Here is a 15,579-nt window from a genome sequence, read left to right as displayed (position 1 = left end):
TACTTTTCTATAATATTTATTTAAATTAAAGTATTATATATGTCAGTACAATAGCATCGACTTTGAAAGATTTTGTGAGATCAACTTATGAGTTGTTACTTCTTCTTTTTGTTGTATGTTTTGATTTTCATTTGATAGCACAGAGAAAATCCAACAATATTGTTGAATGCCTTGAATTGGGCCCTTAATTATCTGTCAATTATGTATTTTGGGCCCAAGCCTGTTAGGGTGTAGCTTAGCACTATATATAGACGCTATGGCAAACCCTACTCTGTAATTCTGTTCTTGCCTCTCCATAATAAAACTGCTCCCCCTCTTCCCATGGACGTAGCCAATTTATTGGTGAACCATGTAAATCTGTTGTCTTGTTTTTCGCGTTTATATTTTCTCGTATTATATCAAATTCCGCACAACAAATTGGTATCAGAGTCTCTCGATTGATCGGTGTTCTTGGAGAATTCAAGATGTCTGCTTTGAACGTGAAAATCGACAAATTCACAGGGAGGAACAGTTTCAGTTTATGGCAGATCAAGATGCGGGCTTTGTTGAAACAGCAAGGCTTCTGGGCGCCGTTGTCGAAAGACAAGAACGCCGCCGTTACTCTTGAGATGGCGATTCTGGAGGAAAAGGTGCACTCGACGATCATGCTGTGTCTCACGGATGACATCATCACGGAGGTCTCGGATGAAGAGACTGTTGCTGGTCTGTTGTTGAAGCTGGAGAGTTTGTACATGACAAAATCTCTAACCAACAAGCTGCTTCTGAAACAACGTCTATTCGGTTTACGAATGGCTGAAGGTACACAACTCAAGGAACATTTAGATCAATTGAATACTTTGTTATTAGAATTGCGTAATATCGATGTGAAGATCGAGGATGAAGATGCTGCCCTGATTCTGTTAGTATCTCTCCCAATGTCGTTTGAGAATTTTGTTCAATCGTTCATTGTTGGGAAAGATACTGTGTCGCTGGAGGAAGTCAACCGGCCCTTCATAGCAGGGAATTACGGCATAAGGCTAACGGCACAAGTACGGACATACAGCCTTCCAGTCTGTTCACCAGTAGCGGAAAGGGAAGGAAAAACAGCGGAAAGAAAAATAAGCCGATGTTGAAGGGTACAAAGCCGGATGATGTTTGTAATTACTGCAAGGAGAAGGGACATTGGAAATTTTATTGTCCGAGGAAGAAGAAGAAATCGGAAAAACAATCAGTTTCTGTTGCTGTTGCTGAAGAAGACACCAATTCTGAAGAAGACATTGCCCTAGTTGCGGATGAGCACACTCATCATTCAGATGTGTGGGTTCTCGATTCTGGGGCATCCTATCACAACTGTCCTAGGAGAGAGTGGTTCACGACTTATGAGCAGGTAGACGGAGGCAGCATCTCGATGGCCAACAGTTCTGTCTGCAAGGTGGTTGGAACAGGCTCGATCAAGATAAGGACACATGACGGTAGCTTCTGCACATTGAACGAGGTCAGGCACGTTCCATTGATGACGAAAAATCTGATATCTCTCAGTCTTTTGGACAGCAAGGGATTCAGCTGGTCGGGAAAAGATGGAGTCTTGCGGGTCTGGAAGGATTCAAATCTGATTCTGAAAGGTGTCATGCGTGGTACTTTGTATTTTCTACAAGGTTCCACGGTTACAGGTTCAGCCCATGTTACACCGTCAGAAGTTCACCAGGAGGATATGACTAAGTTATGGCACATGAGACTTGGTCATATGGGTGAAAGAGGGATGCAAGTTCTGTCAAAGGAGGATCTTTTTGCTGGTCATAAGGTTAAGAGCCTAGACTTTTGTGAACATTGTGTCTTTAGAAAACTACATCGCAACAAGTTTCCAAAGGCCATTCACAGAACAAAAGGCACACTTGATTATATCCATTCTGATTGCTGGGGTCCATGCCGTGTTGAGTCTTTGGGAGGCTGCAGATTTTTTGTGTCCATTATTGATGACTACTCAAGGATGACTTGGGTGTACATGATGAAGCATAAAAGTGAAGCTTTCCAGAAGTTCAAAGAGTGGAAAATTTTTATGGAAAATCAAACAGGGAAGAAGATCAAGAGGTTGCGAACTGATAATGGGCTGGAATTCTGCTGGTCTGAATTTGATCAATTCTGTAAGGGTGAAGGGATTGCTCGACATCGTACAGTCAGAAATACACCACAGCAGAACGGTGTAGCTGAGCGGATGAATCAAACACTTCTGGAGAGAACAAGGGGAATGCTTTCTAATGCTGGGCTAGATAGAAGATTCTGGGTAGAAGCGGTTAGTACAGCTTGCTACTTGGTTAACTGCGGACCACATACAGGCATACAGTGCAAGACACCTATGGAGATGTGGTCAGGAAAAGCTGCTGATTATTCAAATCTGAAAGCTTTTAGTTGTACAGCTTACTATCACGTCAGTGAAGGTAAGTTAGAACCAAGAGCTAAAAAGGGAGTATTTGTGGGCTACGGACATGGAGTGAAAGGTTTCAGAATCTGGACTCCAGCAGAAAAGAGGGTTATTATGAGCAGGAACGTTGTCTTTGATGAAAGTTCTCTGCTTAGAACCATTGTGAAGCCTACAACTACGTCAGAAACTGGGAGTCTTGATAAATAGGTGGAGTTTCAAGTCATTCAGAACGAGAGCGATTTGAAAGAACCTGAAGAGGAGGATCAAGAGCCACAGACAGAAACTAATATTCCTGAATCTATGCCATCAAATATCCATCAGAGTATAGCTCAAGATCGGCCAAGGAGGGTTGGAGTTCGGCCACCTATGAGGTATGGTTTGAGGACATGGTGGGTTATGCACTGCAGGTTGCTGAAGAGGTAGATACATCTGAGCCGTCTACTTACAAAGAAGCCATTTTAAGTCCTGATTCTGAAAAATGGTTTGCTGCTATGGGAGATGAGATGGAGTCCCTACACAAGAATCAAACATGGGATTTGGTCATACAGCCTTCGGGGAGAAAGATTATTACTTGCAAATGGGTTTTCAAGAAGAAGGAAGGGATATCACCAGCAGAAGGAGTCAAGTATAAAGCCAGGGTTGTTGCCAGAGGTTTCAACCAAAGAGAGGGAGTGGACTACAATGAGATCTTCTCACCAGTGGTCAGACATACTTCCATCCGAGTGTTACTAGCGATAGTTACACATTAAAATCTGGAGTTTGAACAACTTGATGTGAAGACAACGTTTCTACATGGAGAGTTGGAGGAAGAGATATACATGACTCAGCCGGATGGTTTCCAAGTTCCAGGGAAGGAAAATCACGTCTGCAAGTTGAAGAAGTCCTTATATGGACTTAAGCAGTCTCCAAGGCAGTGGTACAACGTTTCTACATGGAGAGTTGGAGGAAGAGATATACATGACTCAGCCGGATGGTTTCCAAGTTCCAGGGAAGGAAAATCACGTCTGCAAGTTGAAGAAGTCCTTATATGGACTTAAGCAGTCTCCAAGGCAGTGGTACAAAAGGTTTGACAGCTATATGGTGAAGTTGGGCTATACTCGGAGCTCATATGATTGTTGTGTCTACTACAATAGGCTCAAGGATGATTCATTCATCTATCTGGTGCTTTATGTAGATGATATGCTGATAGCTGCAAAGAAGAAGTATGACATTCAGAAGCTGAAGGGTTTACTTAGTGCTGAGTTTGAGATGAAGGATCTGGGAGCCGCTCGAAAGATTCTAGGGATGGAGATCATTAGAGACAGAGAGAGAAGGAAACTTTTCTTGTCACAGAGAAGCTACATTCAGAAGGTCTTGGCGAGGTTTGGCATGTCTTCATCTAAGCCTATTGATACCCCCAGTGCTGCCAACATCCATCTCACTGCCATGTTCGCTCCACAGTCAGAAGAAGAGAAGGAGTATATGTCACGAGTCCCTTATGCCAGTGCCGTAGGAAATCTGATGTATGCTATGGTCTGTACAAGGCCAGATTTAGCACATGCAGTCAGTGTAGTGAGCAGATTCATGGGACAACCAGGGAAAGAACATTGGCAGGCTGTGAAGAGAATTTTCTGGTACCTTAGAGGTACATCTGACGTTGGTCTCATTTATGGAGGTGATACTCAGTGCTTGGTTACTGGCTATTGTGATTCTGACTATGCTAGAGATGTTGACACAAGAAGATCGATGACTGGCTATGTGTTTACCCTTGGAGGATCTGTCGTTAGTTGGAAGGCAACTTTGCAACCTATAGTGACTTTGTCTACTACGGACGCGGAGTACATGGCCTTGACAGAGGCTGCAAAAGAAGGGATTTGGCTGAAAGGGCTGGTTAGTGATCTTGGTTTGCATCATGATCAGGCTATGGTGTATTGTGACAGTTTGAGCGCAATTTGTCTAGCCAAGGATCAAGTCCATCATGAGAGAACCAAGCATATTGACGTGAGATATCATTTTCTGAGAAGTGAGAAGAGAATCAAGGTGAAGAAAGCAGGAACTGCTGATAATCCTGCTGATATGTTCACAAAGCCGGTTCCATAGAGCAAGTTTCAACACTGTTTGGACTTGCTCAACATCAAAAGCTGTTAATTGCCCTGCGGGGCAATTCTGAGGAAGAGGGGGAGGCCTGGCACTATCATAGTGCGTCTGAAGAATCTGTTTGGAGAATTCAAGTCAAGGTGGAGATTTGTTGAATGCCTTGAATTGGGCCCTTAACTATCTGTCAATTATGTATTTTGGGCCCAAGCCTGTTAAGGCGTAGCTTAGCACTATATATAGACGCTATGGCAAACCCTATTCTGTAATTCTGTTCTTGCCTCTCCATAATAAAACTGCTCCCCCTCTTCCCGTGGACGTAGCCAATTTATTGGTGAACCACGTAAATCTGTTGTCTTGTTTTTCGCGTTTATATTTTCTCGTATTATATCAAATTCCGCACAACAAATATATGTATCATTTAAAATTTAATCATTTGCAATACAATTTTTTTTATTAACTATTTTAAGATAAACTTATGATGCACGTTTTCAACAACTAATTTTATTAAATAAACTTGACAAAAATATATAAATGTGACCTTAACTGAAATTTATGCCTTTCAAATTTGAGTTAAGATATACACAACTAGATACTCAGAATCAATGAAAGTTGACCGGGTTTTTCTTTGGTTTTGTGGAAATGATCCACGCAAGTACTATTCGTAAGTGTTTGGAAATAATGACTTCAATCAATTTCCTTACCCCCAATGTTTACGCAATTCACCTTTGAATATTTTTTGTCAGAAAATTTGTTCATAATATGATTAGAATGGTATTTTTTTCTATGTTATTTAGTCTTTTAAAATGTTTAACCCATATAATCAAACAATGGAAAAAATTAGTTTTTTTTAAAATAAAAAAAATATTATAGTTTTTTAAATATTCGGACTAAATTCTGGCTAATTTTTCTGGCCATTTAACACTTTATTTATTCTTGTGTTTTTGTCAATGGGATGACTTTTCAATAAACGTTTGTGGCAATCACAACCATTTAACTTTATTAGTATGTTTTTTTTAATAAAAAAAAACCCCCATTTTATGTATAATAATAAATAATATTATTTTCTACGTTCCAATTTATGTGATTCCCAAAAAAATATACACATTTTTATATGAAGTAACAATTTGACTATAGAATATCTTTTACGCTTAATGAAATGATTTACAGTTACACAAATTTCTAACCTTCATTTTGAACCATAACTTTTAAAAGTCTTTTTTTAAAAAAAAAAATTGTGCTGAGTAAAACTACCCCACATAAAATGGGGCAGAGGGAGTAAAAGGAGCGGAGACATAGGGGGTTCAATTGAACCTACTTTGTTGATCTATGTTCACGTTGAATGTCATATTCCTCCTCCATGTAGTTTTAATATACTTTGATGGGTTTTAATTTGTATTAATCAAACATACAAAACAAAACCTCTCCCTCTCTACACACGCATGCACGCCCGCCCGCATGCAGGCACAAAGACACGCACGCACGCTCGCACGCACGCGCACACACACACATATATATGTACACACATGCGCACGCGCACACACACATTTATACACACATACATTATTAACCTCTCTCTCTACACACACACACATATATATGTGTGTGTCTTTGTGTGTGTGTGCGCGCGCGCAGAAAGTGAGAGAGAGAGAGAGAGGTTATTATGATTATTGTATCGCTTGTACTACCTGCAGTGTTTCTACTTGAAAGTGTTGCATTTTGCGATTTCATATTTGAGTAGCTTTTAACTTGTTTCACCTTCTTTTTTAGTAGCTATCCTTTGAATTCTTGAATACGCTAGAATGAAATTAAGAAGTTGAATATTATTTGTACTTAAATGACCACATGACTTAATTTTTTCCTTTATTGGAATTTTCTTTTTCCAGCCTCTCTACCGCAATTTGTCAAGTAAAAAACTAAAGACTTTTCCACAGTGGTTGATTTGGAACAAGTTCTGAGAAGGAGATTATTACGAGTATTATTCGTGGAAACTTTAGTATACTTGAAAATCACAGAAAACAGATACAAGCAAATATTAGTGCATCCATATGCAACAGGAGAAAACATGGTGCAGCTTCTTTGCATTTCATATCCATTCACAATTGGTTTAGGAAAAAGTAACAGAGAGGTGATGTACCGAGCACACGGAAGGATAAATGGGATGGACTTGTATCCAATCCAAGTGACAAACAACAATATCTTCAGCTCTATAACAATTTTGCATATTTCCTTAATCAAACCATGAACACCTTTCTTTTGCTAATTGTGTAATACAAACACAAATCGTGCAAGCGCTGTTGTTCATATGGTATTTCTAAGATACTTAAAATAAAACTTTGAAGAACTTGTTAAGACACAACAAAGTTTAAGAACATTTTTCACCAGTAGAAAATTAAAACTAGTAGACTAACTAGAATCAAAAACATATTAGAAAAAATACACAAATTTTTTTCTTAAAGAAGAATTGTTGTAAATCCGTGGTTAAAGACTCTTACTGATTCCAACAAACTATGCAGAAACACGAAGTTACCACATTTTAAAGAACCACTGAAGTACAGAAATTAATTCACAAACTTAAAATATGTAACATATAATAGAATATGGAAAAACAGAAAGAAGACCAAGCCCACCGAATGCACGGTGTCCCCTTAAGGAAATTATTCCCTTATAGTATTGGAGATTTGTTTTGGAATCTGTCCTCCTAGTATAGAATGATCTCAATCATAAGTGTATTGATACACAAATCGCTGGTTTCCGTGAGAAACTAAACGACATTAAGTACACTAAGAATACTAGATTTAGTAGTAGTAGAAGAAGTCCAAAAATAATATATTTTAAATGAAAGAAAATCTCTCAATTTATAGCAAATAAAGCATATAGCACAATCCTTTGGAAAAGTCACAATCTTTCAAAAAGGTCGTCATCTTTCATAAAAGTCACAACTTTTCATAGAAGTCGTAAATTTTTATTGAAGTCGCAATCATAACTTTTCATAATCGTCACAACCTTTCATAAAAGTCGCAACTCTCCATTTCCATTCAGACCTTTTAAAACCCAAAAATCCCCCTCGTTTATGGGTAATGACTCCAAAAAAAAGAAATTGTCAAGTATGTGTACTTTACAAACAAGAATTAATTGCATTTGGATAAGTATGTTTCCCTTTGGACTTTCCATAGAACATATGTCGGATATACTCGGTCAGTCGGTAGATGTAATATCTTTGAACCGTCGAGTTTTGATCTATACCTAGACAACCATATTTCACATAATTCACCCTTTACCATTTATGGTTCTTACAGTTGTATTCGTTTAAGCCATGAACACCTCCTGGTTTCATAAGTTTATAGAGAATAGACTTTTAACAATAATTCTCTTTGAAGCGGCTAATACTTCACACTCTCATAGGTGATTTCTGACCGTGTTATTACGTAGATACACTATTGGTCAACTCTGCCAAACTTAGAAAATCATTAAAATCATTAAGTTTTATTAACTCATTAATAAGCATTAATGTTGTATCCTTGTTCCTGAGCATTGTCTTCATCATGAGAATGAATTGAGATTGTTGACAATGCAGAGCGTCATTCACAACTTTGTTTTTCTCCTTGAATCTAGCTCTTGGGATTTCCAATTTGCTAGATAGAGTTATCGTCATGATTACTTGTTCTAAGCCATAAACCTAGCAAAAAGATTATTATAGAGCAAGTGATACATGTCTCTTTGGAAATATTTTGAAGAGACTGCTCCTCTACCAAGAGTAAGTATATATTCGCTCATGGATTTTTACTTATTTGTCCAGTGATCAAATTTGCATCACCACATCCTTTCAATAGTACTGGATATTTTTAAAATGCAATCCATAGTTTTAAGTATTTTTTTAGTACTCCAAAACTCTATTTATTGCCATCCAATGAGTTTGATTGGGATCACTTGTGAACCGACGCTATACGTTAATAGAAAATGTTATATGTAATCACACACACTTCATGATATACATCATACTTCCCAATACTCTAGCACAATCCAATTGTGAGTCACTTTTGCTTTCACTCTTTTGAAATGTAAAGCTCACATTTATTGGAGACTTGACAATATTGACATCCAAATATTTGAACTATCCAACTACCTTTTAAATGCACTGAGACCGTAAAAATGCTAAACATTATGGAGTTCTAAGGATTCTCATACCTAAGACCACATCAACAACTCCAAGATTTTTCATTCTAAACTTTCTTTCTAGCATACGCTTAGTAGAATTTATGTCATTAGTGTCTCTATTGATGATCAAAATATGACCAATATACAAAAAACAATGACCTAGTGATTTTAATGTTAACACATTTATCACTTCCATCTTTCTTAAATCCATTTGCCAACATGGTTTGGTAAAATTTCTTATGTCATTGTTTAGGTACTTGTTTTAGTCCATAATGTGACTTAACAAGTTAAGACACTTTCTTTTATTTACCAGGAACCACAAAACCCTCGGGCTGCTCCGTACAAATTTCTTCCTCCAATTCTCCATTTAAGACAATTGTTTATTCATTTAATGAATTCAGAGGTCATATACCACAGCTAACACAAGATACAAATGAAGGTAATTCTGGCTACTGGTGAGTATGTATCGAAAAGATCAAGACCTTGTTTTTGTCTAAAACCTTTGACAAAAGTCTTCCTTTATAGTTGTAAACAGTTCCATTGACTTTCATTTTCCTTTTGAGGATTCACTTTGAACCCAAAGGAAGATCAACAAATTTCAAATAAGATTGCTCAAGATTCAACAAATCTTAGTATTGACACCATCTGTTCAAAAAGATGAGTCTATGCAAGACACAAGAAATATTACAAAATCTTATACGAAGAAAATATATATTCTTTGACATTTACTACGCCTCCGAATCTCTTTATTAAGTACATTCGCCTCTTGTTCTTCCCAAGGTTGTTTAGATCTTCCACTAGACTATTCAAGTATATGTTTACGGTCCATAGTTTTACGTCCTAAATCATTTTAGAAATAGGAGCTTGGACTTTGGATAGACACCCGCACAGTTTGAAATATTTCAAGTTGAATTTCCTTCCTTTTCATTTATCATTTAGAATAGATTGTGTCTTAAACAAACAAAATTGCTTTCTTTACGAAAAGACAATTTTTTGTTGTTCTCTTTTGTAGTAAGAATAGTTTCTTCACAAAAGTTTTGAGGTAACCCCGATTATATAAATAATGCATCCATCATTTCTTTCAACGTTCATTTTCATTAGATTGAGGTGAATAGGGCAGTAGTTTGATATATAATTCCCTTTTTTCAAACACATTTTTGAAAAATGATATTTATACTCTCCATCCCTATCACTTCTTATCTTTTTCCCAACTTATTTTCAACCTCAATATTATATTGTCTAGACGTTTCTATTGCATAATCCTTATCTTTCAGCAAATAGACATAGTCATTTCTAATGCAATTGTCAACAAAAGTAACGCGATACTTTTTTCCACCACGAGATGGTGTTGACTTTATATCACAAGTTTCAGTATAAATCAATTCTATGGGATTATAATTCCTTTCAGCATATTTATAAGAATGCTCAACATACTTAGATTCCACACAAACTTGACATTTTTATTCATTACACTCGCATTTAGACAAAACTTCTCAGTTGATTAGTTTGAGTTTGAAAAGCTCTCCATGAGGTGGCGTTTTATCAAATAATTTGTTCCAACTTCTTACGATTTTGTGTGATACAAACATCGTATAGAGTCAACACCTTTCAAATGTCCTTTTCATAAGGACCATTCAATAATTTCAATTTGATTGTTATACAACTACCCATTTAAAAAGATTCATCGAGTCCAATAAAAGTCATATAGTCCAAATGCTTCTTTTACAATACATGAAAAATTACTATTTACCAATATTCATGTCTATACAAATAATTATATATAATAGACATATATTAACATGAAAAATCAAAACATTTTAAGTGACGCTTTTTCATAAAGGAAAATCATTTTGAACAAGTATACACAACATTTGGTAATTTCATACTAGTAAAACCATTTACTAGTAAAAGAGAAACTCAACAACAACAATATCAACTATAGTCCAAGAATTTTGTGGGTCTAACATAATACAAAAGTATCATTAAATTTCATATCTTTTGTTCCAAAAATAAATTAGACACGAAGTCTATTTTTATTTTTATCAATAGAAAAGAACCCCCATATTTTAAATGTTATCTCAAAAATATTTTCAAGTATTTGAAAATAGTTTCTCCACATATTTTTCAAGACTATCGAAATGTCATTGGCAGTATGAAACCTCTTTTGAAAATATTATTCTTCGGAAGAATTATAGAGTTTCAATTCTCTTTGACAATCTTTACATAGTGTCAAAGTTCATTCCAAAAACTCACCAACTCTAAGTCATTCATTTTTTTCCACTATCACGAATACATACCACTTACTATTTAGAGTGTTTCTATATATTAGTGAAATTTATAGAAAATCAAAAGTACAACACAAACTTAATAGGTGAAGTTTTCATATTCTTCAAATTTGAAGGAATATTGATTATATTGAAGTGTTAACCTAATAAGGGAATACATGGGACATATATATAGGAGATATAGGAAGGAGTACTAATCCTAATAGGACTAGGATTAAGGAGTACTAATCCTAATAGGACTAGGATTAGTACACAGTAAATACTAATATTATTTTATACTATTTATTTAATACTATCTGTTATTAAAATCAATTGCATAGTCTAATTTATTAAGAATAGAAAAAACTAAAAAAGTAATCCACAACAATAAGAAATAATCAAATTCACAAGGAGTATAAAAATACAAAAGTTTTTTTTTATTCTCCAAACAGAATTAAACATATTCTTTATCACATAGAAATGTTTTTTTTTTCCAGCAGTCATCCAACGATAGCATTTTCACATACTGTTTTATCAAACAGAATTGTGCATTTCTCATTTTGCAAGCTAATGAATTTTAAAGGCAAAACTATTTTCCAATCAAGATTCATTTCACAACATATATTTTGCAGATCTTTTTCCAAAGATACAAATGATAGAAAATCAAAATTGTTAAATCTTAGAAACTATTTTCCCCTTTTATAAATAATAAGAAGGTTACATGGTGTAATCGTTAACCAGAATACCACAAATTTATTCTATTACGTTTTCTCTTCAACCATGCTAAACAAACAAAGGAATTATAGAGAAGTAATGCATTTATCTTCTACTTCCATGATCGGATTCTCAGAATCAGTAAAATACAAAAAAATACTAACAGTATAATAATTTCCTTTAGATTGTTGTTCATCTTGTATTCCTAATATATTTAGAATAAAACTTTGAAAAACTTGTTAAGACACACCAAAGAGTAAGAACATTTTGGAAACTAGAAAATTAAAATTAGTAGAGAAACTAGAATAAGACATTGCAGAAACACGAGTTTACCAAAGTTTAATGAACCAATGAAGTACAGAAGAACAGAAATTAGTTCACAATTTCAAATATGTAACACATACAAGACACTGAAAAAACAGAAAGAAGATCAAACACATTGAATACATGGTATCCCCTTACGGAAATTATTCCCCTCTAGTATCCGAGGTTTGATTTGGTGTATGACCTCCCTGAATAGAATCATCTCAATCACTAGTGTATTGATACATAAATGTTGGTGTCAACGAGCCACTGAGTGACAATAAAGTACACTTAGAATACCAGGTTTAGTAGTAGAGAAGAAGTCCAAAAATTTTGCCTTAACAAAAATGTCACAAACCTTTGGAAAAATCACAATCATTCAGAAAGGTCGTCATCTTTCATAAAAGTCACAATTTTTCACAAAAATCATAATTTTTCATAAAAGTCACAACTTTACATAAAAGTCGCAACTTTTCATAAAATTCATAACTTTCCATAATAATCACAATCTTTCATGAAAGTTACACTCTTCATTTTCCATTCACACCTTTTAAAATCCAACAAACGCAAGATCCCTTCCATTAACACCTTTCCTTTTCTTTCCCTAACTTTAGATCATCCATATGCCGTGATGAATGGATGTGTTCATTCTCTTTTAGCGTCGGTTGTGTACGTAGCAAGAGTTAATCAGAAATGAAGGGAAGATGAAACAAGAGGAACTTGGAAAGTTGGGAACTTGAAACTCCTCTTATGCTTTAGTGAGAAGGCATTTCTCCCTCATCGGTGGTGGAAAGAATAAATAGAAGAGTTTAAATATAGAAACATCCCTATTAATTGTTAAAAGGGTTGGAAAGAGGAACCCCCCCCCCCCTCGAGGTGTCGTCGAGCACAAACACATTATTAGTTTAGTGTTTTGCTAGTCATAAAATAGCATAGTATAAAGATCATTTCCATAGGGATTGGTACAAATAAATAATTCAATCAAATCTCCCTTGCTATTATTCAGGTGAACAAAAAGAAAGAGTTGATTGTGGTTATGAACCACTTTAATAGACTAAATGATGATAAAAATCAATTGGTAACTATGTCGATTAATATCAATTCTAAAAAATTGGTATAAGACTAAACAAGTGTATAGTGATAGTTAGGATTTCACAACATTCATTTATCACAACTCAAGTTCTATTAATTCTCTCGAATTCAATAGCTTATTAGAGTATCCTTAATACATAGATTTTTTTGTCCGAGTAAATCAAAAGTTAAAGAATAAACTAGTTATACCTAAATGATTCTAATATGCAAAAACATTTTAATGGTTGTTCTTAAGGAAGTAAAGTCCTAGACTATTTTTTTTAGATTTAATCTATAATTATCAACAAGCTCCTTTGATAACTTTAGAGAAAATATATTGATTAAATAAAAAAAATTATGCAACAATACTCACCAAAATATTTCTCATTCGATTAAATCAAATAATGAACAAGGCTGCAATTAAATTCAAATTCTTATAACAAATTCAAGCATATGAATGAAAATAAAAATTCCAACAAATTCATAAAAACAATATGTTTATCAAATACCTTATAAGAATCTACTCCATGGATAAGAATAATTTTACTAAGAACAAAAGAGAAAAAGAAAACATAACAATCAAACTTTGAATTCAACCTTCTTTTATAAATTCGAGTAGTGTACCACATCTTCCTCTCCCTTTCGCTCGTCGTCCCTCTTTCTGCTCTTTTTTTCACAGTCCTATTGCCTTGGGGAAAGATCCAACATCATATAGCATAGGGTTTACGTGTAAATTCTGAAAACACCCTTCATTTCATTATTTCACACCTCCCTGCCGCGCGGGCACGCCTTTGGAAATCCTAGCGCGGGAGAGGCAGTGGCTTAAAAAACCGACCACGCGGGCGCGCCGCCAAGAGACCAGTGCGCGCGACCAACGTGCGGAGAGTTAATGTTTGATCATTGTTTCAAACGAGTGCGCTTCTGGGCGTGCGGACAGGCTTCCCCTGCAAATATCTTATTTTTTCCTTTTTCATCCTTTATCATTCTTGATAGTCTTTTTCACTAATCATGTTCAACACTTGAATTGACAATCCTACACACATGAAAAGTAGACCAATAATTGAAAAATTAATAGTTAAAACTTATCTAAATTAACTCATTTTATCGCCTATCACTCTGCTCGGCTTCGGAAAATAATCAATTGAGAGATTATTTTTTGGATAATTTTTTTAATTATTTCGTTAAGTAATCCAATTAAATGACCAAAATGTTTTCAATTTATTAGTTGATAACTGATTGCGGCCCGTTTTATTTAAATTCTTTCCCGTTTTAATTCGAATTTCCCGCCACTGGAAATGACTGTTCTGAAATGTTGCAACTTTTAGGAACAACCATGACCATTTGAAAGATTGCAAACTTTCATGAATAGTCGGGTTGATTCTAAAACAATTTTAACCTTTTGGAACCAGTTCCTTTTGGCTATAAATACCATTCATTATTTAGATTTTCTTTTACGAAATTTTCTGATTTCTTGTTCTTCAAAAAGTTTTTTCGGGTACTTACCAACGTTGAGTGGCTCGCTGACACCAGCGTTTTCGGTATCAATACACTAATAATTGAGATTCTATCCTGCGAATACATATTACAAATCAAACCTTAGATACATGAGACGAATAATTTCCTTAAGAAAATGTTGTGCATTCACTGATCTTGATTTTTTTACGATTCTGATTTTCCAGATTCTAGCATGTTTACAAATTTTTGTTTTTTGTGAATTAATTTATATTAATTTGTTCTGAATGGTTCATTAAACTTTGATAACTTCATGTTTCTATGAAATTTTTTGAAATGAGTAAATCTATTTTTTAAACATAGAATTGCAAAATCTTAAGGAAATTATTTTTTATTTTGAATAGAATTCTAACAATTTTTTACATAATTAACCGCATTAATTGTAGGAAAGTAAATGCTAACTATAGAAAATTAAATGAGGTGACTGTTGAACTTTTAAAATAATTTAAGTAAAATATTTATATGGTAGCCTGTTGGAATTCCATGTTTTTAGGTAGATATAGATATAATTAATCATTTTTAGGTAACTTAACTGCGCTTTGCAGGATATAACTTAATTTAATATGAACTTTTTTATAAGTTAAGTAGGGATAAAAAGAAAATATTTATTTTGATTAGAAACGATATTTGTGTTTCCTCTTAAATAAAATAATTAAGAAAAAAAATAATATCTTCACATTAAGATGACATATCAATTTTTATGTTATAATATTTTTAAAAATGGAATCACCAAATTAAGGTTTTAATAGAATATCATGTCCATTTCCAATTAACTTTAATAAAAAATAATAAAATTCATATATGAAAATAATTAACTGTTATTTAAAAATCAATTGAAGAATCAAATAAACAATATATTCACATACTTAAATCAATTTCATGCAGATAAAGAAATTGTGAATATATTATTTATGATAGCTCCCATGATAATAATTTAAAATATATAATTCAACAAAAAAAAAAAGAAGCTACAATTCTTAATCGAATGTAATCAAAGAAGAGAACCTTATTTTCCATTCCAATAAAAACACTTCGTCTAATAAATTATTTTCTTTAAATTGGGCATAATTCGAATTTTTATTTTAA

General features: G+C 34.3%; 1 protein-coding gene across 1 annotated transcript; it reads left to right on the top strand.

The window, feature by feature from the left end:
- The first annotated feature begins 533 nt into the window (after nucleotides 1-533).
- On the top strand, nucleotides 534-2,821 carry LOC138337440 (uncharacterized). Its single transcript, XM_069287350.1, has 5 exons — nucleotides 534-898; nucleotides 958-1,136; nucleotides 2,154-2,269; nucleotides 2,321-2,414; nucleotides 2,619-2,821. The coding sequence occupies exons 1-5, from the start codon at nucleotides 534-536 to the stop codon at nucleotides 2,819-2,821; spliced, it is 957 nt and encodes a 318-aa protein (XP_069143451.1).
- Nucleotides 2,822-15,579: the final 12,758 nt, after the last annotated feature.

Source organism: Solanum lycopersicum, chromosome 7 (assembly GCF_036512215.1).
Source record: "Solanum lycopersicum chromosome 7, SLM_r2.1".
In the NCBI taxonomy this organism is placed as follows: Eukaryota; Viridiplantae; Streptophyta; class Magnoliopsida; order Solanales; family Solanaceae; genus Solanum; species Solanum lycopersicum.
Note: the sequence above shows the minus strand (reverse complement) of the source record. Positions and strands in the feature narration are given on the sequence as shown.